At 41.8% G+C, this 27,855-nt stretch overlaps 1 protein-coding gene across 1 annotated transcript in view; it reads right to left on the bottom strand.

The window, feature by feature from the left end:
* Positions 1-17,978, bottom strand: part of TMEM131L (transmembrane 131 like) — a 172,749-nt gene extending 154,771 nt beyond the window's left edge. Inside the window, exons 1-3 of the mRNA XM_036763393.1 lie at positions 17,726-17,978; positions 16,607-16,677; positions 8,181-8,224 (exon numbers count right to left, since the gene is read on the bottom strand). Of these exons, the coding sequence (XP_036619288.1) occupies positions 8,181-8,224; positions 16,607-16,677; positions 17,726-17,849 (239 nt within the window). The 5' untranslated portion in view covers positions 17,850-17,978. The remainder of the gene's footprint in view (positions 1-8,180; positions 8,225-16,606; positions 16,678-17,725) is intronic.
* Positions 17,979-27,855: the final 9,877 nt, after the last annotated feature.

Here is a 27,855-nt window from a genome sequence, read left to right on the forward strand (position 1 = left end):
TCCACCCTATCTGACTTCCTCACATCCCCTCGGCCATGAAGAGACAGGCAAAAAAACCCACAGGGAGAAAGCAGAGGTATTCAGTACTCAGGGCAACAAGAATGCAGTTATACCAAAATGTCAGACCTTTCTTAAGTGTTGGGTTCTGAGCCACAGATGCAATTAAGTCCCCAGCCCACAATTTCTCCTGCTTACTGCAAAACTTCCTACCTTTCCTAAAATAAATGATCTCTGCAGGTCTTCCAAAAGGCTTTCTAATGGCTAGAGACACTCCTTTATGTCCCAGGCTATCTGATAAATGACAAATTTAAAGCTGGAAGGGACCCCTGAGTCCACCTCATTCAATTTTCCCTCATTTTATAGATAAAAGAATGAAGTGAAGTTGTAAATTCTCCAAGATTACAAAGAGATGGGATTTGAACCCGTGTCTTTTGACGCCAGATACAATGTTGATCTTTCCACTGTGTTTCCCAAATCTAAAGTGACTTTACACAGAACTATAGCTGAGTAAAACAGATATTCTTCTCTCTTCATGGTTGACCTCAGAAACAATAAATGATATTAATGATGTCATATTTAGACAGCATTTCACAGGTGAAGGATTTGAAATCACTTCTCATCATCTCACTGGATCCTCAAAGGAACTCCATGGAGATGGTCAGGGCAGAAATTATGATTGGTCTCATTTTACAGAAGAGTAAACTGAAGTCACTTGTCCAAGGTATAAAGAAGATAGTGGAGCTGATATTCAAACCCAAGTCTTCTGACTCCATAGCTGGGTGCCATCTCTGTAACAACCCACTGTTTCTTATTAAGATGTTATATGGCATGACAATGTCAACATTTGAACATTTAATAATATTAAAAACCACCTTCCAGGCCCCTGAATATAACGTGAAAGGAAACAAAAATGACATCTAAGGCTACCAGAATAGGCTCTCCCTTCTCCTAAACATGATTCAACATCCAAGAAAAATGCTAGAAAACAGCAATAATAACCCCAGAAAAAATTACTCAAGAAACTGACATTTAGGAACCAGAAACAGACATTCAACCTCTAGAGACCTAGATCAGGGGCAGATTGATGTGGCCAGCCAACAAGCATAGAAATTTATATAAATGCTTTAGTAAAAGAAGTTGAGCTACCGCAAAGCTCTCGCTAACATGGCAAATCAAAATATATTGTCTATTGTTTCAATAAAAACGTAAGGCTGGACAGCCCTGATCGAGATGAATCTACTACTCAATAAGTGACTCTGGCCTAAGATTCATACCCTTTTCAAACTCCCATTTCATCTTTTAAAACAGGATTTTTAAAACTTAAAATCCTAAAATAGGATTTAAAAGTAGGATTAGATGCATTTGCTTCAAAGATAGCTGAAAACATGAATGAAATAACATTTATAAGGGTCTCAAGGTTAACTTTTCATCATGTATCTTGGTGTTATTAAAGGCCTACAGCTAATTCTCAAATTGGAAAAAAAAAAAAAAAAGTCAATGAATCATGAGCCCAAATCAGCCTGGGACAAGGAAGAATGTTTAACAAAACACTGAAAATGCAGCTAAGATCCCCAGAGCACTGATAAGAGAATTTTTTCAGGATATCAATGGTCATTCTTTTCAACCACAACGACATTGTGACATGAGCAAACACAGTAAGAACTGCTGAACATTTCTGCCAGATCAGCAACAAGAAGAAAACAGGTTGCTCACCATGGAATATACACAGAAGGATTCTCAACCGCCTGTCAGGCATACAAGGATAACATCTAATTTATGGGCTCTATTAAAGAAACGCATATTTTACATCAGTGCCACTGAAGACAAAGAAAGGTATCTGACACACAGAATAACAAACGTCTAGATAGTATTTTTCAATGTATCCAGAGGTATGGTCAAAGAAGATTTTGTTTCTGAACTAAGATAAAGACTAACACTCAGGAAAAGCTTTAGTTTCTATCGGAAATGTTTTGGGCAGAGCTCATCGAGGAATGTGGCAAACCTGAGCCATGCTGCGTGAAATTCACCCTCAAACCAATCAAGACATTCAAAGATTTAAGACAAATTAATTAATTAAGATTAAGGCAAATTTTAAGAGAGGGGGATAGGGGGTGGCATGAGAAAGACATCAGGACTATAAACCCCAGAAGAAGAGAGAGCCCTTCCCCCAGTCAATGTCAATGGGGTGGGAGGGAATTAAAGTCCCTGGAGACTTCAAGGTCACTACTGGAGAAGCCAATGCCTGTGGGGAGGAGGTAAGCAGGGTTGGGCCAGGCTAGGGAGATCACTTAGGGTGAGGCCAGCCTGAGAGAGGAAGCATGAACATCTGATCTACACCTGATACGGAATATAATTTAAATAGTAAACTAGCTAGATGCCAAACTCAGTTATCTCTATTGCTATCAAAGTGCTATCAGCATTTTAGAAATCTCAGGGCCCTGGGGGGCAAAGCTCAGTTGCTCAACCTTAGTTACTACTCTAGAAACCATTCCTAGGAATATTTTCATCTGGGGCAAAAAAAAAAAAATGTTAAAAGATGAAGTAGGAGTGGACTTGTCCATGGGCATATAGTCACTAAGTGGCAGAGCTGGAATGGGTATATCTGTTCTCACCAATTCATTTTTTACCAACACTGGGCAAGAGGTATACATTGCCTTCATTTACAGACATGGAAATGCCACAGTGGCAGCAGAGTCCCACCCTTATACCTCTAAAGAACAATGAAAAGTGAGAGTCCCATCCACTTCCATGAGATTACTCTTAGGACCTTTTCAATACCAAAAAGGAAAACTTCACTGAGCATTTATTCTAAGATTGCTGGTCATTTTCAAATATAACTTGCTTGTTTCTGTATTCATTCATTCAAACATTTATTGAACACTTACAACAGGCCAGGGAAGAGAATGGGTCCTCAAGGAGTTTCCTACGTGGTTTTCTCTTTTTTTCTGATTCATCAGAAAATGTCATCCAAATCTGACTTGGAATTTGCAGAATCTTTTAAAATCTTTTGGGTTGGCTTTTTGAGGGTTCCTTTTTTCCAGAAGCAGAAAATTTGGTATAAATTCCCTGCCTAATTGTCAATAAAAATGACATTTGAATTGGCAAATAAATAAACACACCAAGAAAAAAAACAAAACAAGGCATAAGAAATTAGTCATTTCACCTCTCTTGGGAGTTGAGTGTCTTTTAAGAGCAGGCCTCTTCTGGAAATAGCACTGAAATTCACTGATCATAGATCCTATTGATAATATAAAATCACCTTTCTAAACACCTCTCAACACTAATCAATGTCTACAGCTTATTTATAACAATCTTCCTGAAAAAATAATCTGAAATAAGAAAATGTCATGGTGTTGTTATTTTGCCAATGCTCTAATTAATTTCACACATTACCAACATGCTAACAAAAAGTTTACACAAAGAATTTGGACACACTTCCTAAAGCTATTTCTCATTTGCTCTCGTGACCACATCCCCCCGTTCCTGCCCAGCAAAGGAGTAGGTTAGCATCAACATGTGAAAATAACCAGAAGATAGAAATGGTAATGATGAGGAGAAGACACAGAGAGATTTTTTGGGAAGTCTCCAACTATAAACATACACCACATTCAAATAAACATTTATGAAGTGGCTACTATATGGAAGAGGAGGAGGAGAGGGAGAGAGAGAGAGGGAGAAAGAGAGGAAAAGGGAGAAAGGGAGAGGGAGAAAGACACAGAGACTGCCCTTGCCCTCAATGAACTTACATTTAGAACATGATGTTAATGAGGCTAAATAATTCCCTAGAGAGACTGGTTGGAGATGTTTCATATAAATATTTAAGAACTGTGAGGATAAAAACAGAAGGTATAACAGCTGAAGGAATTAATCTTGACCATTTCATGATAGCAGTCTAAGAGCGCTGTTAGGTTAAGAGGACCAAAATGGTGTGTTCACTAGGCACACCCACACACACACACACACACACACACACACACAAACACACACAAACACACACACAAACACACACCCACACACACACACAAACACACGGACATGGTAGATAAGAGAAGAAAATAACCTACACAGCTACACTCCCTACCTTCTAGGCCAGTGCAGTTCTTGAGTCTGGGGAGGGGTTGACAGAAGAGTACATAGACAAAAGGAGTCAACTCCAAAATGGAAGACCCTGGCAGCTCTTGCCAGTTAAACATAATTTTTCTTCCTCATTATCATCATTGGCTCTCATTCTCTACACATGTGATCACAGAAAGATTCCGGTCGTCCCAAGGTTAAAACTGGGCCTTGGTTCTAGACTGATCTTGGCAATCTTGAGTTTCCCAGGGGCTGCTCTAATACCCACCCCAGCCAAGAGCCATCTAGAAAAAAACAGGACTAGCTTTTCAGAGTGGCCTGTAAAGTCACGAAGCTCTGGGTAGAGTCCTTTTACTGGTGACATTGTCTTCAGTGTCAGACTGTATTAATGCAATCCATTCTTTAAAAGTGTTTCCTTTTCTCAGGAGTCCTAGAACAGTCATGTCTCTTTCTCAAGACTTCAAAAGAGTCATACTAAAGTGCAGGAAGAAAGGAAGATTCTAATAAAATAGAATCATGGTTGACTTTTAATCCATCATCAGCCCCAAGTCCTTCTCTCTCCAGCACCAGCATCAGAATTCCCCAGAGAACAAAAAGGCACAAAGTGTGTGGAAGTTTTGGAAAGCCAACCTTTGTGAGCTTATAAAACGAGCACAAACTGCTTCATGAATAACCCTATGGACAAATACAAATAAAAGGAAAGAAATACAACATGGATTTCATCACTGCTAAACAAAGACGATGAAGGATCAACAGCATCCAGTCCTTAGGAGAGGTTGAACATCAACAAGAAACACTCTCACGCTACCACAGCTACAGGAATCAGTTACGGAGCACTCAGAGACCAACAATAGAAACCAAGTGCTGACAGGGTCTATCCATGACATGCCCTTAAGTTTTGGGGAAACAAAAAATACATTTTGACAGAAGGGTCCAAAAATATCAAAAAATTTTAGGACTGGAAGGGGCTTAACATGAGGTCATCTAGTGCCATTCACCCCCAACACTAGTATTTTTAATTCTTCAAATGAGGTAATATATGTGAAGCACTTTGTAAAGCATAAAATGCTATATAAATGCCTGCTATTATTGTTATAGTGGCACAGGGATAACTTAAGCTTCTCTGCCTTGGACACCTTCAATGCCAATTAAAGGCCCTGGAACCTGTCCAGTTTTAGGTCAAATTACTGCCTTCCATGCACTCTGTACTCGAGTCAAGTTGGATGTTGTTCTCTGCACCCAGGAAGGTGCCAAACCTGTGTGCCTTCACTTGGTTTGTTCCCTAGGACTGAAGATGGTGAAATTTCTACCTACCCTTCAAAGCCCAACTCAAATACCTCTTCCTCAATAAAACCTCCCTCTAAGCCCTTCCCCTCCCTGCCCAGGTTGGGAACAAACTTCGCCAGATCTCCAACAACACAGCATTCTACAACTCTTTAATGAATTTATAGAGACAGTTTAGTACAATGGATGAGAGCTAGCCTCAGAATCAAAAAGTCAGGAGTTCAAACCCTGCCTCCAACATATATGGGCTGTGTGAACCTGGGCAAGTCACAACCTCTCAGTGCACTGGGAAACTCTCCAAGAGGAGGAATAGTGAAAGGTGCTCATCCACACTGGGAGGGGGGGTCCCCACAGGGGTGAAATCACAGCACCAGACTCTCCCTGCGGCATAGCCCCTGAAAATGAACTCATCATGTCATGTTGTACATTGTAATTTATCTGTGCTGGTTTCTTGACATCCTACCATACTGTAAACTCCTTGAAGACATCAGGTAAAAGAAAGCAAAAGCAAGGAGAAAATGCCAGTGTAGGTAACATCAAAATACCTGAATATTTTACAGAATGCAGAGGAAACATCTGAATGCTTAACATTACATAAACAAAACAAAAGATCCAGATGATGGCCTGAATTTGTCCCTGTTTTCCATGTCCTGTTATTAGATGGTCCAAGGAAGGAAGGTTGTTGTATGAAAATAAATTGAGTAATCCCACTGTCAAACTGAGACAGCATAAAAATCAACCAAGTGGGAGGGGAAGATACAGTGATGATAACTAATGACAAAAGGGGCAGTCATTGAAGGACAGCGATGAGAACTTTGGATTCGGACGCTACAAGGCAGAGGCTGTAACCCTAGCTCTGCTCCTTGTGACCCTGTACGACCTTGCTGCACTAGGGTTTTCATCTCTCACCTCAGCTTCTTCATTCTTAAAACTTAAAGGATTAAACCTATATTCCTTCTAAAGGCCCAGCCAGCTGTGGATTCTATGAGAAATCTGAATACAAATTGGTAGGTCAACCTCAAGAGTAGAATGGGCACCATGGAACCAATTTTTATGTTACTGTCATAGTGGTGGGGAACGCAAATCCTACTGCAATTTCCAAGTACATAATGAGGGCCCCAGAGGCCACTGAGTCCAACCCATAGCTGACCAGACACCCTCTACAACCCAGTCAATCATTCAATCAAAAGATATTCATTTAACACCTACTATGTGGCAAGCACCAGTGGTACAAAGCCAAAAAGTAAAAGTCCTTTCTAGCCAGGAGAAATAACAGGGACATATATAGGTAAAGACTAAAACAGATCCATCAACCCACTCTATTTTTATAGTTCTAATTGTGAAAACCATTTTTCCTGACACCAAACCTAAATTTGTCTCTTTGGGGAGACAAAATTACTCATGGAATGATTTCCAAACACAAGAGAGGCACCTGTTTTGGAAAACCAGGAAATTTAGAGATCTGAGGAAAACAGGCATGTGACTTAAACTAGATTATAATCATCCATCTTTCTACTAGGTTTTAAAATCTCTTCATGACACTGAAAAAATGTGCCTACACAAATACATACACAAATGGGGGCGGGGGAAAGTCAGTATTCTAAACATCCAAGATTCAATTCCAAGAAAAACATTATATGCACAGAAAATCCTGTAACTGGAACAGACATCCATCAAAATCACCTAACCAGACTCTGAAGCATTGGAAGAGCATCCCCCTCCGCACACTCCCACCCCACCACCATCCCTGGATTTCCATAGGAAGCGCAGACCTTCCTATGCAACATCTTTTACAAGAAATCAATCAGCCTCTACGTGAAGACTTCAAGTGACCAAGAAGAACTCCCTGCCTCCAGAAGCAGCCCATTCCTCTTCTGAATAACTGTTAGGGAGCATTTTTCTTCTACCAAAGCTAAAATCTGCCTCCCTGTAACTTTCACTCATTGCTTCCAATTCTGCTTATTGGGACCAGGCAGAACAAGCCACATGATAATTCTTCAAATACCTGAAAATGACAAACACATCCCTTAAGACTTCTCTTTGTTAGAGAAATGCTGAAGCTCTTAGCTCAACTTCCCAGGAACATAAAATCCCTTTTTACTTGATGAAACTGAGCATTCAAAGCATAACGATTACTTTAAGACTCTTCTTGTAAAATAGGAATAGAGCCTAGACCTGTGATTTCTTGTGTAGAAGGAACTCCCAGGTGAGGGAATTCTCTCCATCACTGCAGATCTACACCTTCTCTACAATTTATATAGTTTTTTAAGGTTACTTAGAACACAGACATTAAGTGATTTGCAAGAGTAGGTATGTATCAGAATCAGCACCAGAAGCCAGGTCTTCCCGATCCCAAGGGTCTATGCCATATTATATCTCACCTTATTTAAAAAAAGTGCCTAAATATTATTGGTATTTGACAGAGTACTATATCCCTAAAACAAATAAAACTCAAGACATCTGGTCTTTACATCTGGTCCCATATACAAAAACAGTTTTCTAAGTGAAGTCCTTTTACTCTTAAACAAAGCCATTTTTACAAATACATATGAGCAAGAAATAAAAAGCAAAATTCACTAGAGGAAGCATAAAAAGATGATTGGGAGCATTTCTTACAACTTTTTTGTAGTCATTTAAAAAATATAGCATTAATTACTAGAGCAGTGTAGGTACAAGTAATGCAGAAAATCTAGTATTTACAAAAAAAAAAAAGAGCATGCATTCAAATAACCATGTCTATTCATCAATCCCAGTCATACTTCAGGTAGCACCTACAACAGGCACTTTCCACTTAAGCAAGAAGAGGGTTTTTTTCCTCTTACCTTTGTTCTTGGGAATGCTCGTCTAAGTCCTCCTCAGAATCGGCCTATTAAAAAAAAAGGAGAAAATACATTTAAGGAGAAGTTTCAAAAAGAAATCAGGAATCCACGTACATGAGAAAGAATTCTTTAAATCCCAACCAGGCTGACGCACTTGTAGCAATGACTCACTGGCTTAAAGAATCCCACAAGCCACAATCCTTTACTTGCTCCAACGCCATCCCCACCAAGAATCCTCAATTTGTTCTACCTCTACCTCCTCGAGACTCATTTTCCAACTTAGTGCCTGACAGTAAATAAAAACTCCAAACTAGAGTAAAAACAGATTTTTTTTTTGCTATTGCACCAAAACTCCAAAAATACACGTCCATTGTAATTTTAAATCACCAGTTATAAAAATATCTGTTGACGTTTGTAAACACAGACCAAACCACACTTGGAAATTCATCACTTAATTTTGACCTCAAATAACGTAATAGCAACATAAAAAGAAAAAAAGGCTTTAAACTGAAAATTACCCAATATAGTAAACTCACCACTGTCATCTTGAGTAGCAAGTGCGATGCCATCCAGCGTTTAGTAGCTCCTCCATGCCCACTTAAGCCAATCACGTGTTATTTCATCTTGACACTTTCTCTTTCTTTGACATATGAGACACCAAACCATCTCATTTCTCCTTTCACTTCTTAAACTACTGTATTACGTGGGGTGATGCTACCCTAACTCTTCTTCCTACCTCCCTCATAACTATGAGATTCATTCCGAAGCATCTGCACTCACTGTATTATCTCCCTGCAGATCATTCTCCACAACTTTCCTACAGCCCCAACCTTCCACCCAAACTTCAGTACAAGTCTTGTAAATGCCTAGAGGGCACTTCCCTTGGGCTCTCCCGTTGCTACCTAAAAATTAACTTACATCCCAAGCAAAGCTCCCCACTCCAACAACTGTTCACTGTAAATGGCACTATCCTTTTCCAGACTTTGGAGTCCTCTTGCACTTCTCTTTCTTTCCTTCCTTCTTCACATATAATCACCGAGGCCTCTCCACTATCTTGAAGTATCCCAGATGTGTTTTTTCTCCATTCCTACTGTCACAGTCCAGATCCAAGTTTTCTCCCTTGGACTGAAAATTACTTCATGCCTAGACAATTGCAAGGGCTTCCTAACATCTTTCCCCGTCTCTTCTGGCACCAGTCTGCCTTTCACATCATTGACAAATTAACATTCCCTAACTGACCAACTCAATAAGTAATACCACTGGAAAAGGCAATTCAGGAAAATCCTGCTAACAGCACTTATACGCCCAGAACTCATCTATCATGAACGAATCACTCTCTAGTACCTAGGAAATCCACTCCAAACTCTTTAGCCGTGGAACCTGAGCAAGAGCCTCCAAATCTGCCCCCACTATACTTATCCAACCTCTCCAAGTGTTTACCTACAGGAAGCCTTTGGTCTAATCAAGCTAGTGTCCTTTTATGTGTCCCCACTTTGTCCTCCTCATACTGGACTCTTTTCATCCAGATTTAAGCCCCCAGTGATCTATGCCCTCCCAAAATTATACCCTCAATCTTCTGATCACAACACCTTATCCATATGCCTTTCCTTGGCTGTTCTTGGCCTTCAATGGGTCTGCTTTCTCTGAATTCCTATTGTGTTTACTACACAACTTAATATTTGATCAGCTATGATTTGTATCATTCTTAATTGAGGCAACATGGCATAGGAGATAAAGGGCTGGCCCAGAAATTAGTAAGACATTGGGTTCAAGTCCTATTCTGACAACATAGTAGAAGTAGTAGAAATATGTATGTATGATGCTTCAAAGTTCTCAAAGGGGTATAAAGTTCGTGAGGTGTTTTACATCTATCATCTCATTTAATCCTGTCAACAACCCTTAACAGCCCTTAACAATCCTCATAAATATGCCATAAGGTAGATGCTATAATCCTTATTTCAAAGATGACAAAACTGGGAAAGACCAGAAAGATGAAGCAGCTTCCCAAGGAAAACAGACCCAGAACTCCAACCCTGCTTTTTCACCATCAGAACATGCAACCCCTGATCAACATGCAAAAATACACGGATTACTAACGCTTGTTCAGGGCAAACCTCTGAGCAGAATGACAAAGAAACATCGCTGCATAAGTGAGATTTCCAAGCACTGGGATGTTCACCGCAACATCCTAATGCAGCCAACAAGATTACAACAACAACAATAAAAATAAAGTTTGGGACATTCCCTTGGAGTTTACTGAATTCTCTCCTATAGCCAGACTGCTGAATTTTTTTCTTCCCCAGCTGGGAAACTAATGCTATAGTAAAGCCTCTTACAGAGCACTGATGAAGCAAGGGAGGGAAAACAATTTTCTTTAAAATAGAGACCAAGAATGACATTTGAAATGATGTATATTTTGGGGGGAAAATGTAGAGATTCAATATATTCCCTTTTAAAAAAAAAAATTACCACCAAATTAGCTACCTACTATTCTTTAGTCTAGAAGGAAAAATAAAGCAAGACTCATGAGGTTTTCTTCAAGTCCAAAAGTCTCCTCCATGTATTCATAAAAGTTATTCCCTATGTGATGGGTCAGTCTCAGCCCAGAACAAATGGTCCTTCCTCCCTATCTTGAAACTACTCTCACACCCCGGCCATTCAGGAGTAGTCCTTGTGTTAACAAATTGAATGAATCAAAGAGATGTACTTTATTTTTGTTTCTAACATGTACACCCTTTCAAAACATAGGACTAAATAACAAAACCAGAAAAGTATACAGAAAATTTCAAGACAGCCACACTACTGCCATCTTTAGAATGGACTGCAAACATCCAAGATGGGAAAAGCATTGAAGTACAGGGTGTCTCTAAAGTCTGGACACACAGGAAATCTCATTAACATCTCAACCATTTCACCTGTGTTGTTCGGCGACTTCTTTTTCTGGAATACACTAAAGGAGAAGGTATACTCAATGAAAATCACAGATGTAACACACTTGATTGAACACATAAAGAATGAATGTGCTAAAATTGACGGCAATGTGAAGTTATTCCATCGAGTTCACGTGACTCTTGCAAAGCGCATCAATCTTTGCATCACAGATGATGGAAATCATATTGAAGATGTTATTTGTTAATATTCCAATTAAATAAAATGTTGTTGAAAATTTCATTCATTTCATTTCTTGAAAATATGCATTTTCGCCTATGTGTCCAGACTTTAGAAACACCCTGTACTATGAAGTAACTGAAAAGGGTAGTTTCACCCCTACTGGGGCTTAAGGAAAAATAACATTTGAGTGTCTTTATCACCAACAAACATTTCTAATCACCTATCCTATATAGGGAACCGTCCCAAAGGCTGCAGAGAGCTGTGAGACATGGCCCCCATTCTAAAGGGGAAAGCTGTCTCATTAGGAAAACGAGACAAAGATACACAACAATTCTCAGCAGGCAGCACCTAATAATTACTAGATAAGTTGTACCGAATGGAGGATATATAGGAGGAACTGGAAGGGAAGAGTGAGGTGAAATAACTTTTCCAATTTCACACAAGTAGTAATGAGCAGAGGCAGGATTTGAACCCAGGTCCTTTTGCCTCCAAATCCAGTGCCCTCTCTCCCAGAGTACCACAAGGCCAAAAAGCAGTGTTTAATTAACAGTAAATTAGAACTCACATTAGTTGCAACAAATAATCCTCATTCAGCAGAGCAGAGAACAAAAGGCTCAACTATCCACTTTTTATTAGAAAAGTGGTGAACCATGGGTGTGGAAGCATATGTTAGACTTGGCTGCTTTGTCCTTCAATGACGCAGTTGTCGTTGTAGAAAGAAAGGATTCAATTAAGGAAAAGTATAACAAGAACATATTGGGAACTCTCTGCAACATTCAAAACAAGCAGCGACAATCAAAAAAGAAAAACAATACTAAATTGTTGGAAAAAATTTGCATGGGTTTCTTAAGCCCATGATGCCTAGGCCGAGGATTTTGTGTGAACAGTGCCTAATAAGGATTGACACTTCATGAGCTGACATTTGCTGCATCGATTGGAATTATTCTAAGGCCATCACCACAGAATAAAGCAGGCTCAAGTTGACACCAGAACAGGAATGGCCAGTAATAACAGCCAGTACTTTAAGGTTTACAAACATTATCATGCTTTAATCTCTTAAGGACCCCAGGAAGTAGATGTTATTATTGTCTCCAAAGGCAAACAGAGGTTAAGTGACTTGCATAGGTTCACACAGCTAGTAAGTATCTGAGGTCTTCCTGATTCGAAGTCCTTTATAAGAAGCACTTCCCTCAAAACTGCAAAGATTTATGTATTACGGTTCTTAAAGAAATTTCATAAGCACTATGCTTAAATGAGGGAAAAGATTCTAACAAACCCAAGAGAAATTATGACGCTCGGAGTTGAAAAGGACCTCAAAAGATCTTCTAGTCCAAGCCCCTTGGAGATCTGGAAACCAAACCTCAATGAGGTTAGATCCCAAAAGTGATCATTAGTCTTAGTCCAATGGTCTTTTCCAGACATTCTTCTGACATCTCTTTCTTCTTATCTCAGAAACAAATCAAAAAGCATTTATTAAGCATCTCCCAAGTGCAGACACATAGCTAAGAGTTGGTCACATAGAGAAAGTTAAAAGGCAGTTCCTATTCTCAAAAGCTCAGTCTAATGGAAGGCAAATTAACAATATGCAAACAGCGATGTACAAACAAGATATATACAGGATAAAACTGGAGATATCTTCTTGCCTCATCCCTACAGTAAGTAGTCTATACTCCTACTTACCCAAATATTTTACATCACAATAAAAAGATACTAAACATAGCATGAACTGAACCCTAAAATATCAAATACAAGGGCAGCCAGGTGATGCGGTGGATAGAGGGCCAAGCCTGGAATCAGGAAGACTAGTGTTCAAATCTAACCTCAGACATTTACTAGCTGTCTGCCTCAGTTTCCTCAACTGCAAAATGATCTGGAGAAGGAAATAAGAAACCACTCCAATATCTTTGCCAAGAAAACCCCAAATGGGGTCACAGTGAGTCAGACACAACTGAAACAACTGAACAACAACGTCTGATACATACAATGGTGCTTAAATTATCCGTACTGATCTAGCAACTTTGGCAGAAAGGGAAAGTAACTCCCTGCCACCCAGTAAAAGATCAGGTTTAAATTAGAAACCCTTACATTTAACTGCTAGTTTTAGTGATCCATCATCAGACGAATCTGTAACCTAATCAGTAAAGGTAGCCCCTCTACCAATGGACATTGTGTCACTGAGATTTTCATCCATCTTTCCATAAATCCTCCAGAGAGAATCTGCCCTCCAATGCTCTGAGTACCCTCTTTCCTTCGGCATCTCTTTGTTCCCCCAAGCTCTCGTCATCAGATTCCCTAGTGTGAGCATAAAGAACAGCAGGCACTTTTACCAGGCTTGGTAAGCTCTGCAGACATAATTTCATCTGATATTCACGACTAGGTGAAATGAGGAGTGCAAGTATTGCCATCTTCATTTTACTGATGAGAAAATTAAGCCCTTAAAGGTCAATGAGAGGTAGGTGGTACAGGCTATTGGAGAAAGCCCAGGACTCAGAATAAGGAGACCTGAGGTTGTCCTGGACCCTGACACTCACGAGCTATGAGACCGATTCTCTTAACTTCTCCACACCTCCCTTTCCTTATCTGAAAGGCAGCAATGAGAACCGTTTTTCTGTGTATTTTACAGGGTTATTATAAGAAAAGTTGCTTTTTAATGTTTAAAATCTTATTAAAAAATTTTTTTAGGAAAAGGGCATTGGATTTAAAACCAGAGGTCTCAAGTTTGAATCCAACCTCTCCTACTAACCCTGAGCAAATTCCTTAACCTCATCCAACCTCCGTTTCAAAAAGACTGAACTTGGCCAATCTTCAAGATCCTTTCTGCCTATGCCTGATCACAACTATGCTCAAGGAAACACGGCTAAGTGGTAATGGGGCTGGGACAACCTGCAGTGTTCGGTCTCCTAATCCAGTGTTCTTTCTAATGCATCCTCATTCAAGAGTGTGAATATTTAAGGGACAAGGGCTGGGGGAGAGGAAGGGGAAATAAACCCCATCCCACACATGTAGAAAAATAAAGCTAGTATAAATAATAAGCATCAGCAAATATTTGCGGGCACTGCCTTTCCCTTTGAGCTAAATGCCATCTCTTCTGATTCTCCCAATTTACTCTTAAGCTGCTGTCACTGCTGTGGTTCAAAATCCACTTTACAAATTCTTCTTATTCCCCAGCTCCACCGTTCAAAAAAATCAAAGTTTTTAAAGGCCAGTGGAAGTACACTTAGCAGTTCCAATAAACTGATACCCAGAAGTGACTTTTTTTTTAATTTCTTCCAGACTCAATTGGAAGAATTTCTAAAATCAATGTCTGCCGTTTAAAAAATATTCTGAAAAGACTGACTTTAAAGTGACAAACTTCCCTTTCTAAAATTATCTCAGCCATAGACTATTTTTTTTCTAGGTACATGAAAGCTACTGTATAAGATCACCATATGTACATACATGGAAGTGAAGGTGCCACGCTTGAGTAACTGTTTTGAATATAACTCACTGTACTTTCATTACAACTAAAACTGTACAGAATTTTTAGACCTTAAGGGTTTTTTCTTTAAGAGTGTTACTGTGGAGATATGTTCTAGCTAAGAACTGCTTTTAATCAACTACAATGCTCAAAACTGAGTACAAATAGTCTATTTAATGAAACCAAAAATTGAGAACTGGGGCCAATCATATACCTGCCAGTAAAGTAATTTCTTTACAACCACAAAGTCTGACATTTCCTCCTCTGAGAGTAGTGACTTAATCATCAAACCCTAACACACATGATAGGAGAGAGTCTGTAATTTAACTTCTTTCTGGGTCTGGTTTGGCCTCTACCACTAACCAATAAGAGGCAGAAGCTAGTCTCATCCTTTTTAAATGGGGCAGCTTCCCAAAGGAATGGTCCTCTTCACTAGAGGCCAGCAGTTTGAGTGTCTAGAAAAACTTTCCCTGAAATCACCTCTTAGCCCTAATGGTAGCAAGTCCATATTTGTACTGGCAAAGATGAATGTCAGACTAAATTCTTGGCCTCTTGCATACTTTACAAGGACTCTTCACGGATTTTACATTTCAAGATGTGTTTTCTTCCGTGTAAAATTATCTCTCAGTTTCCTACTGTTCAAAAACAGGAATGAAGAAAGAATACACCAGAATAGAATACAGTCCTTCAAACAGGATGAGCAGAAACAACTTTTATCTTTAAAATGACACCCCAAGCTGATTACAAACTTGGACACACAAGTAAAGAGTATGCTTAAGGTCACAGATTGAAAGCTAGAAAGGAACTGAAAGCCTCTCCGATCCAATCCTCTCATTTTACAGATGAGAACCTAAGGCCCAAATGGATATACTTTTCTTAATAGAGTTCAAAAAAACCTACTTTTTATATAGTCATAGAATTTTTCGCATTAAATCAATCATCAAAGTTTTGCAATAGTGTATCTGCAAACGGTAGCAATCTTTGTGCTATGTTCAGATTCACATAAAACGTTACAGCAATTATTTTCTCCCTTGCATACATTATTATATCACCATATAGGAAAAAAAAAACCTGAAATTCAAGTTCTTAAGTGGGTGTATTCTAAAATGCACTGGAGAAGTCTGGAAAGAATCCAAAGGACATTAGCATATTTTAAAAAGAAATATCTTTAACCTAAAGCTGCTTAATTCTAATGGAAACTACCACTTATTAATATTTATGTACCATAGCATTCAACATTTTCCGAGTATGTGGCATTTCAGGAGTCCTAATTCATCCCCTCCCATCCTGTGGGTCATCCATCCACACAACACCCCCTCATTTTACACTTGATCCAACCAGGGTCTACCACTAACCAATAAGAGGCAGAAGCTAGTCTCTTATCCTTTTTAAATGGGGCACCTCCCCAAAGGAATGGTCTTCTTCACTAGAGGCCGCTAGAGTTTGTATGGACCCCCTCAACAAACCCAAGATCCTACACTCACAGCAATTCTTTAAATCGCCCCTTTTCTCTTCACCATTATCACCACTTAATTGAGCTCGTGGCTGGCTGGCTGACTGTGACCCTGGCAAGGTGGCCCCTACACCCCACCCCTTCTCCTGAACTTGAGGCCAATATGACTCAGAGGCCCCATCACACGGAGGGGGAAGGGGCTGGGAAAGGCCACACTGTTGCCAGGTGTTCTGGCCTGGCTACACCATTTATTTGCTTCGCAAATTGACATGGGTGCTGCATACACTGCCAAGGGGTGGCTGGCCAGGTCTCTCCTCCCCCACACACCCCCATACACACCCCTCTGGCCACAGACAAAAAAAACACACACACACACACTTAAAAAAAAAAAAACCGTCACTGTCTCACCTGAGTGGGCAGCAGGAGTTCCCCTTCTTCTGCCTGCCACAGCTCGACCACATTGGGCAGGGGCTCTATGACTAGAGGAACATCCAAAAAAACTGCATTTTAAAATCACAAAAAATAACCACCCCAATCTATTAGGTTACACTTAACCCATCCATCGCCCTTAATTTTTCTTTAATTTTTAAAAAGAAAAACTATTGAAGCGAGAGGGAAAGTACTGAAACAAAGTTCAAAAGCCAGTCTGCACGTTGATAAGTTTCAGTCACGTTAGGCCACTTGTCCAGGACAGAAAGAAGGAACAGCCAGGTTTCTGGGCAATACCGGTCTGGGGAGGGAGGTGGGGAGGGGGCGGAAAGGGGACAGAAGGACCAAGTGGAAGGGGCTTTTATGGCTCTCTTTTTTATGGGGGGGGGGGAGGCTGCTGTATGGCTTTGATTCAAAAAAACACTGCTGTGCCTGAACCAGGGGAAGGGGGTGGGGGCTGCCCTTCTTTATCATGGCATTTGCAAACCCAAATGCAAAGGAGAGGGGCAACGGTAACCCTGGCCGGCTGGAACAATGCATCAGGAAGTGGGGGGCTGAGGAAAGGAGGAGAGGACAGGACAGGAGAAAAGAAGAAAGGAGAGGAGAGAGGCGGGGAGAAGAGGAGAAGAGAGGAAAGGAGAGGACAGAAGAAGAGGGAAGAGGGCACACGAGCAGAAGAGCAGAGGAGAGGCGAGGGCAGCAGCCCAGGAGAAGCCAGGGCAGCGGACAGGGCAGCGGAGTGGGCGCCGGCAGCGCCGGGCAAGGCCAGGCTGGCCCCTGCTCCGTCTGCCGCTGCGGGCTGGGAACCATTAGCACTCACACAAAGCGGGGGCTGCGCTCGCCCCGCTCCTGGCACGCACGCAGGGCGCCCCGCATGCACAAAGCCAAGGGGGTCGGTGGGAGGGGGGCAGAGGAGGGAAACCCGGCCGGGCCCGCCCCCCAACCCCCTTGCAGCTAGCGGCTCTCTCTCGCAGTCCCCCCACCCCCTAACTTCGCTTCCTCTCTTTCTCTGCCCCTCTTCTGGGGCGGAGGGGATGCGGCGGTCCTAGGTGGATACTCCGGGCTGTGGATAGTAGCAGCACCCCCACCCCGGCTGACCTTGTCCCTGAGCCCCTCCCGGGCGGCAGCAGGGCCACAGGAGCTGGAACAGGCCCAACAGGAGGTTCGCGGCCGTGGCGGCGCGGCGGTAGGCTCCGGGCTGCGTGCAGGGGAGTCGGGCCATGCTGCCGCCGGTGCTACTGCCGGTGCCGCCGCTGCCGCTGCTGCTGCTGCCGCCGCTGCCGCTGCTGCGGGTGCTCGCGCTCCGGGCTGGGCTGCGGGCGGGCGCCGCCTCCGCCGCCGCTGCTGCCTCTGCTGCCGCTGCTGCTGCCTGCCGCTGCAGCTGCCTCCGCCGCCGCCACCTCCCTCGGCCTCCTCCCCCTCCTCCCTCCGCCGCTGCTCCGCCCCGGCCCGGGCCCCGGCCCCGCGCCCGCCCCGCCCCCGCCCCTGTCCCCACCCCTCCCGCCCCGCCCCCGCGGCTGTCCGCGCGCGCCCGCCCCGCCGCCACCCGGGCCTCCCCCAGCCTCGGCCGGGGCTCCTGGGCCGTGCGCGTGTGTGCGACACAGATAGGGAGGGGGGATGGAACGCGGGGGGCGGGGGCGGGAGGGGGCTCTGACAATGAAGAGGCCGCCTCCCCGCGGGGCCCCGCCCGAACGCCCTGGCGAGCACATGGCCCCGAGCGGCCGCTCTCCGCACCTCCTCCATTCTCCGCCTGCATCCTCCCTAAAACTCTCCCGGGGGCAAGGCTGGGGGCGCCGGGGCGGGGGGGGGGGGGGGAGGTGAAGAGGGGCGTGGATGCCAGGACCCTACCCCCCCCTCATTTGTTGCGGGGGGAGGGAGGCTGGAGGATTTTTTTTCTCTACTTAATTCTGGATAAGTGGAATAGATGGAAGTGGGGGAAGCATGCGGAGAATCACACCCACCCCACACACCCCTAGAATAGGCTACAGACTTAGGACCAGAGTGGAAAGAGTGTGCTAGTTGTCAGAGGAAACAGGAGTGCAGCCGCGTGGCCCCTGCCAGTTAAGCAGTGAGGATATCCGGTGTCTGGAAGGTCTGTAATTGAGGAGGAGAGGGCTCTCCAAAGACCCGGGAGGCTGACCTCCACGCAGCAGGGTGGCCGCGAACCCCTGGGCCTTTCATGGACGTGGTCCAGGGGGAACAGGTGCTCCCCCGCTTCCCAAAGCCTTTGAAAGTCTGCCATGTAGACGAGTCTCTTTCAAAAACTTGGAACTGCGGGAAAATCTCCCTCTTCTGGAAGAGAAAGCAAAAGAACCGTGTTGTTACCCTTCCCGGATTTGCAGAAGTCGGTATCCGAGGCTAAAACGGCTTGAAAAGGACCAGGATCCCTCTCTTCTAATGCCTCCTGACAGTGAAATTTCCAGTCCTCTTTCCTGCCCCATACACACACCTCATCGCATCAATCCGAGATCTTAGGATCCCCCTTAATTGGAACCTTGTCTGTATCATAAATGTAGGTTTACTGGGCGATTTCTTTGCATACACAAGAGAAGCACTGGAAAAATCTCTTTTTAAAAGTCCTTAAAATGCTTCCTGGGTCACTACTAACAAATATAGAGATTGTTGGGGATGATAGATGATAATGAGGAAAGTAACTGCACACCTGTTGAAATTTCAGTGATCCTTGATTTAATTGTACGTGGAGTCTAACAGTCTAGACAATAGAAATATGGTGGTCACATATCGAGGACAGAAGGGCCGAATGAATTATGAATCTTCCCAGCCCAGACTGTAGAGTGCAGAATTAAGTATTCAGACACACCACTTCCAGTAATAATTCTTGCCAAGGTTAAATAAGCTAATGGGTCATATGAATTTGACTGTTTTATACCAAAAGAATCAAGTGTTTGGGCTGCAAGGGACGTTTAGAGGTTTAGGTCCCTTAGGTGAAGGAAACAGGTACAGAGGTTCAGTGACATGCCTTGGCCATATAGAGCTGGTCCATAGCAGCTGGGCGTAGAACCCAGCTGTCTTTTCACTACCCAAGTTGATATGCTGTTCATAGGCCATCTCATGAAGGAAAAATATGGTCTTCATAAATTTGTGACCCAAAAATACAAGAAGTTTAGCTTTGTACTCCTGTACTAGCTTGATATAATAGTCCTCTCTTCTCTTCCTTTTATTTCTACTTCCTTTGAATATAGACTTTCTTCTTCTGGAGGCATTGTCGCAATTCCTTCTCGTTTTTGTTCTTTTTCCCTCTTTATGAGATACAGCATGCCATAACACATAGAGGGCCAGTAGGTGTTAGAGGACAATCTGAGCTCAAGTTCTGACACAATGCTGTGACTGGCCAAGTCACTTGACATCTTAGGACGCCCAGGAAGCTGTCTTAAGAAGGTAAATTAAGATTTGCTCTCCGAATTATTGAAAGCCAAGCCAAGAGTAAACACACACACACACACACACACACACACACACACACACACGCACCCAATGAACTAGCATTCTAAATCTGGAACGGAAAAAAGACCTCAGAAGCCAGCTAATCCAATACCTTCATTTTACAGTTGAATGCCCAGGGAAGATAAGTGATTTGCCCAAATTCAGCAAGGAGCAGAAGCAAAATTTGAACAGGAGGCCGTTGACTCTAACACCAGTGGTTCCCCACCCCTCTGCACACCAGGTCTCTCCCCTTTTCTGTTTCCCCAAGTTTTTATTGTCCCACCAAACCTCGAGGGTGTCCCACAGCACTGGTGCAACACTTAGAACTGGTACCAATGTCAATTCCCAATGAGAAAAGTACCTACAAAGCCCACAAGGCAAATAGTATAGTTTCACATTTAAAATTTTTTTATAAAGTGGAAGATCAAACCAATGGCCTGGTTGTGACTGATACTACTTAAATATGTCGCCAAACAGTGATTAGTCCTACAAACTGTTTAGGGGAGGAAAAGTTGCAACCCAGCAAAAAAAAAAAAAATGTTTTACTTGTTCAGCCTTTTCCAAACCAACTGGTATCAGAGCTGAGAAAGCCTTTTATAAGACAAGAGCATCATTAGGTTGAAGAAATACAATAGTGCCACTAGGGATCATATCTCTTTTTAATTGAATTTTGTGTTCCCAGACTGGTTTTTGTTTTTGTTTTTGTTTTGTTTTTAAAGGCTCAGCTTATTTTTCTAGTTGAGGGCTTATGGTTCCATGGTAATTTCCTGTGACACAGAGGGTAATGTCATGTTCTTCTGTTGCTCTCCAGATAGCCACCTGTGCATGTCTGCAATGCCAAGGCTTGGGATAGGTACACAGCAATTACACAGCTGTCTTCTCAGATAAATTTGATCTGTCTGGTCAGCACTGGTTACTCCTCTGGAATTATTATGTGTCCTGACTCACTCTAGGGAGAACAGTGTTGGTCCAAGGAGCAGCATATATATCCAATACAGCCTCTTCGTTTGATTTCAGTTTTATTGATACCTTTTGCTTTTATACCATTTTTGTTGTTTTTAGTTGTGTCTGACTCTTTGTGACCCAAAGATACTAGAGTGGTTTGCCAGCTCATTTTACAGATGAGGAACTGAAGCAAATTGGGTTAAGTGATTTGCCCAGGGTCATAAAGTTAGTTTCTGAGGCCAGATTTCAACTCATGAAGATGAATCTTCCTGATTCCAAACCCAGTGCTCTATCCACTGTGACCCCTCACTGTCCTTTTATACTATAGTTGGGTTTATTTTCTTCATTATATCCTATTTCTTCTACCTTTGAACCTTTCCTTGAAAAAAATAAGATACCCAGATAGAAATGAAGCAACTCTTTGTAACAGTATATATACCCCACTCTACATCCAAAGTGCCCCAGAGAGAAATGAAGCAACCCTAACAGTGTATATACCCATTCTACATCCAAAGAGCCCCAGCTTTCTGTTGAGAAGAAAGAATATGTTTAATCTTTGGTTCTCAAAACTTAATGTACTTAGAGATCTGCCCTTGATGTTTTTTGTTTACTTCAATGTCATTGCGTATATTGTTCTCCTTGCCCACCTCCTTTTATAAATGAGTAAACTAAGACTAGGCAGTAGATAGACCATGGGCCTAGAGTCAGGAAGACCTGAATTCAAATCCAGCCTCAGACATTTACCATGTGGCCCTGGGCAAGTCCCTTAATCCTGTTTGTTTCGGTTTCCTCATCAGTAAAATAAGCTGGAGAAGGAAATGGCAAACCATTCTAGTATCTGCCAAGAAAACCCCAAATGGGGACATGCAGATTTGGGCACAACTGGAAAAAGATTAAAGAACAACAACATCGTCATCTAAATGATTCTCTTCTCCTCTCACCACACTGTTCCTTCCCCTATATTTTCAGGGCTTCTTAGTTAAACAGTGTATTAGCTCCCCTCTAAGAGTGTTACAGACTTTCAGAGCCTCAGAGTTGGAAGTAAATTCAGACCCACCCATAGATAAAGAAACAAAACTAATTTGTTTTTCAACACATAACCTGACAATCCAACCTCTCCTTGAAGACCTCCAGCGAAGGGGAAGAAAGTACTAATTGTGGGAAAGTTTATCCTTATACTCAGACTAAATTAGCCTTAAAAAAATTTTTATCTGTTGGTTCTAGTTCTAATCTAATCTGTTCTAATCTCTCTTTTGAGTGATAGCCCTTCAAATTCATTATAAGCAGCTATCATGCCCTTCTCTGCTAGCCCCCTCAGCTCATTTTCTTTCCTGGGCTAAGTAGGCCCAGTTCATTCAACCAGTTCTCAGGCAGCATTAAAGGCCCTTTATCATTCAGGCTTCTTCCCACCTTCCCATCCCCAGCATGCTCTCTAACTTATCAATGGCATTCTTAAATCTGAACACAATACAACATAGTACAATAAAAAGGAGCTAATCAGAACAGTACAGCTGGACTTTACCTTAGTCTTTAGATTGTAAACTCCTTGAGGGCAGGGACTATCTTTTGCCTCTTTTTTTAATCCCCAGAGCTTTAGCTCCAAGCTGGACAAAAAGAAGGCACTTAATAAATGGTTATTAATGATGCTAATAGCCTAAGATGGCATTAAACTTTCTTTGTCTTACACTTCCTACTCTGGACTCTTAAACCTTCTGGTAAGTCATTCATAAAAATGTTAAATAACAAAGGACCAAGGGTAGATAGATCCCCAGGGTACTCCATTGTACCTTCTTCTAACTTCTGACTTTGAGCCATGGGTCTGTTTTTCAACTAGTTCCAAGGCCTCCCTCCCCTTTCAACTCTAAAATACTGCGCTTCCTGTGAGTAAAAAATTAATTGAAATTGGTGTGTTCGCTTTCTTCCCTAAACATTTTCTTGCTGAAATAAAAGCATGTTAATTTACTTGGAAGGGAAAGGGAGTGAGGAATGTGGAGCCCAGAAAAAAACTGCAGGAAACTTTGTTATATTCATTCAATAAGTACTTCTTACAGTCAGGTATCCAGGGAAACTTTCTGACCTGGATGGGTTCAAGGGATTCCTAGGTCTAACTCTTTAAGAAGCTTATCAGCTCATTGATAGATAAAGAGAAAGGAATTAGCACATTTATTATTTAGATACAAATCTCTTTCTAAAGTCTCTCTTAAAAATCACTTATTGGCTTTCTCTTATGGAAACCGAAACAAATAACCTTACTTACACTATTTACTTAATTCTTTTGTTTTATCCAAAGTGAAAGATAAACTTCTGGCTCTTAGTTACCAAAGCAGAAATCCCAATTCAAGAAGTCCAAATCAATAGAAGACCTCCAGCCTCCAGAAAGTAAAAGGGTTTTGCTGTATTTTTTCCTCGTTCATTACAACTATGCTATCATTACATTTTGCAAAATCAATACCAATAAGTTCCGCCCCAGCCCCTCAAAAAAGCAACCCACTTAAGAAACTGGACTTCTACTTTTAAAACTAGAAGGAAACAAATTCCATTTCAGTAAATGTTTATCAAGTGCCCACTGTGTACAAGGCATGTTGGGAAGGCAGTCAATAAACATTAGGTAAGCACCTACTATATGCTAAACACTGGGGGTATGAAGGCACCCATACACAAACCAAAACAAAACCTTTCCTGTTGTCTCAGAGTTTATCTCTTACTAGGGAAATATAACGTGGACACAGATAATTAAATACAAAGTATATACAACATACTACAAAGTGATTCCAAGACATAGAGATTATTCAACTGGAGAGATAAGGAAAGGGTTCATAAAGGGTAGAACTTGAGCTAGACTCTGAAGGAAGCTAGGGATTTCTGAGATTACAGATATGGGCAGCCATTTGCAAAAAAGCACAGGAGCAAGAAAGTGCCTTGATCAGGGAATGGCAAAGCAGGCCAGTTAGATGACAATTCTGTGTAAATGAATAAACTATAACTTTTGGTAACTAATTTCAGCAAGAAAAATGGGCTTATATGGTTGTTTTAAAGTTGGTCCCTTTCCTACCTAGTCAAATATTTCACTTTTATAAAAGGAATAGTCAGTGAATCTTAACCTGGGATCTGTGAACTTGTTTGTTCGTTTATTTTATATTTTAGTATTTTCAATATATTTTATATAGTTTATTTATTTACATATTTTAATAATACTATATTTCATTTTAATTTGTTTCCTTTGTGATCCTATGTGTTTTATTTTATACATTTAAAAATATGATTCTGAGAAGGGTCCATAAGCATCACCAGACTGCCAAAAGGGCTCTATGACATAAAAAAGGTTAATCCAAGATTTAAAAGCATAGAAATACTCATTGACTAAGTAACATATGTAATGATAATAATAACTCAGTGGCATAGCGGAAGGAGATTTCTTCAGAGGAGGGAAGAACTGAGTGTAAATACAGCTGGCTTTGTGAGCCCAGGGAAGGTGCTCAACCTCTTAAAGCCTTAGGCAACTGTCTTAAATTGCAGAAGAGTTGCTTATCTGCCTAGAATGAGGCAGTTTCCTCACCTGGCCTGGCTCACACCAACAGAATCACAGCTCTGGACTCAAAAAAGTGTATGTAAAACACTTTGTGAATCTTAAGACAGTATATAAGTGCATCTCCTTTAATCTTTACCACAAACTAGTGAGGTAGATAGTATAAGTTTTCAGATTCAATTTGATAGCCATCTCTTAAGCATCTACTATGTGCAAAGCACCATATTCTGCACTGAGGATCCAGAGATTAAAAAAAAAAACAACAGAATTCTTGAACTCAGGGCACTTATGTTCTGCTGCTGGGAAACTGACATTCATCCAAAGGTAACCTGCCCATCAGCACAGAGCTATAAACAATTTAGGGCTTACCTTAAGTGTTCTGACACCAAATACAGCACCTTCCCCACCACTCCAAGTTTGCATCCCTTCCACCACCAGCACATTTTCCCCCATTGCTTCTTACAAGTTAAATCTGCCCAGGCATCCAGGTTTTCCAAAGACAAAGTTGTAACTTAAATGGATATGTGATGGAGCCAAGATGGCGGCTGGAAAGCAGGTACTAGCGTGAGCTCTCCACTGAGTCCCTCCAAAAACCTATAAAAAATGGCTCTGAACCAATTCTAGAACTGCAGAACCCACAAAATAGCAGAGGGAAGCAGGGCTCCAGCCCAGGACAGCCTGGATGGTCTCTGGGTGAGGTCTTCACCGCATGGAGCTGGGAGGGGAGCAGAGCGGAGCAGAGCCCAACGTGAGTGGCGTGGACCAACCAGACCAGGAGCCGGGCAGAGTGTGCCCTAGCACCCTGAATCGGTGAGCTGCAGCAGTTACCAGACTTCTCAACCCACAAACACCAAAGACCACAGAGAAGGTTAGTGGGACAAGCTGCTGGGGTCAGAGTGAAAAAAAGGAGTTCACCCTTCGGCCACCGCCCCTGGGGCAGCGGAGGTGGGGCAGCTACAGAACTACAGCACCAGTTGCTTCCGGCCCCAGGCCCACCTGGTGGGAGGAATTAAGTGGCGGATCAGAGCAGGAGTGAAGAGCCTGCTGAAGATCTAAGTCCAGTCTGGGTTGGGGGTTCTTGGGGAAGGAGGAGTGCTGGTGTCGCAGAGCTGGTGCATCCCCCCAAGCTTGGAATATAGTTCTCTTAACTCTACAAGCAGTCATACCCTGCTGAAAAACTCTAGGGTCAAGTTAGTTGGCTAGGAATATGGCCAGGCAGCAAAAACGCACCCAGATTCAGTCTCAGACTTTGGAATTTTTCTTTGGTGACAAAGAAGACCAAAACATACAGCCTGAGGAAGTCAACAAAGTCAAAGAGCCTAGAACAAAAGCCTCCAAGAAAAACATGAACTGGTCTTAGGCCATGGAAGAGCTCAAAAACGATTTGGAAAAGCAAGTTAGAGAAGTAGAGGGAAAATTGGGAAGAGAAATGAGAAGGATGCGAGAAAACCACGAAAAACAAGTCAATGACTTGCTAAAGGAGACCCAAAAAAATACTGAAAAATACACTGAAGAAAACAAAACCTTAAAAAATAGACTAACTCAAATGGCAAAAGAGCTCCAAAAAGCCAATGAGGAGAAGAATGCCTTGAAAGGCAGAATTAGCCAAATGGAAAAGGAGGTCCAACGGACCACTGAAGAAAATACTACCTTAAAAATTAGACTGGAGCGAGTGGAAGCTAGTGACTTGATGAGAAATCAAGATAATATAAAACAGAACCAAAAGAATGAAAAAATGGAAGACAATGTGAAATATCTCATTGGAAAAACCACTGACCTGGAAAATAGATCCAGGAGAGATAATTTTAAAATTATTGGTCTACCTGAAATCCATGATCAAAAAAAGAGCCTAGATATCATCTTTCAAGAAATTATCAAGGAGAACTGCCCTGATATTCTAGAGCCACAGGGAAAAATAGAAATTGAAAGAATCCACTGATCGCCTCCTCAAATAGATCCCAAAAAGAAATCTCCTAGGACATATTATCGCCAAATTCCAGAGCTCCCAGATCAAGGAGAAAATACTGCAAGCAGCCAGAAAGAAACAATTTGAGTATTGTGGAAACACAATCAGAATAACACAAGATCTAGCAGCTTCAACATTAAGAGATCGAAGGGCTTGGAATACGATATTCCGGAGGTCAATGGAGCTAGGATTAAAACCAAGAATCACCTACCCAGCAAAACTGAGTATCATGCTCCAAGGCAAAATATGGATTTTCAATAAAATAGAGGACTTTCAAGCTTTCTCAGTGAAAAGACCAGAGCTGAATAGAAAATTTGACTTTCAAACACAAGAATCAAGAGAAGCATGAAAAGGTAATCAAGAAAAAGAACAAGAAAAAGAAATTGCAAGGGACTTACTAAAGTTGAACTATTTTGTTTACATTCCTACATGGAAAGATGATGTGTATGATTCATGAGACCTCAGTATTAGGGTAGCTGAAGGGAATATGCATATATATATATGTATATATATATGTTTATGTATATATATGTATATGTGAGTGTGTACGTATGTATATATGTATGTGTATATATATATATATATACACAGAGAGAGAGAGAGAGAGAGAAAGAGAGAGAGAGAGAAAGAGAGAGAGAGAGAGAGAGAGAGAGAGGGCACAAGGTGAGTTGAAGATGAAGGGAAGATATCTAAAAGAAATAAAATCGAATTAAGGGATCGGAGAGGAGTATATTGAGAGAGGGAGATAGGGAGAGATAGATGGGGTAAATTATCTCGCATAAAAGTGACAAGAAAAAGCAGTTCTGTAGGAAGAGAAGAGAAGGTAGGTGAGGGGGGAATGAGTGAATCTTGCTCTCATCAGATTTGAACTGAGGAGGGAATACCATACATACTCAATTGGGTATCTTATCCCACAGGAAAGAAGGAGGAAGAAGATAAAAAAGGGGGGGATGATAGAAGGGAGGGTAGATGGGGGAGGAGGTAATCAAAAACAAACACTTTCGAAAGGGGACAGGGTCAAGGGAGAAAATTCAATAAAGGGGGATAGGTTAGAAAGGAGCAAAATATAGTTAGTCTTTCACAGCATGAGTATTGTGGAAGGGTTATACTAATGATACACATGTGGCCTATGTTGAATTGCTTGACTTCTTAGGGAGGGTGGGTGGGAAGGGAAGAGGGGAGAAAATTTGGAACTCAAAGTTTTAAAAACAGATGTTCAAAAACAAAAAAAAAAGTTTTTGCATGCAACTGGAAATAAGATACACAGGCAATGGGGTGTAGAAATTTACCTTGCCCTACAAGAAAAGAAAAGGGGATGGGAGGGGAGTGGGGTGACAGAAGGGAGGG

Source organism: Trichosurus vulpecula, chromosome 6 (genome assembly GCF_011100635.1).
Source record: "Trichosurus vulpecula isolate mTriVul1 chromosome 6, mTriVul1.pri, whole genome shotgun sequence".
NCBI lineage: Eukaryota > Metazoa > Chordata > Mammalia > Diprotodontia > Phalangeridae > Trichosurus > Trichosurus vulpecula.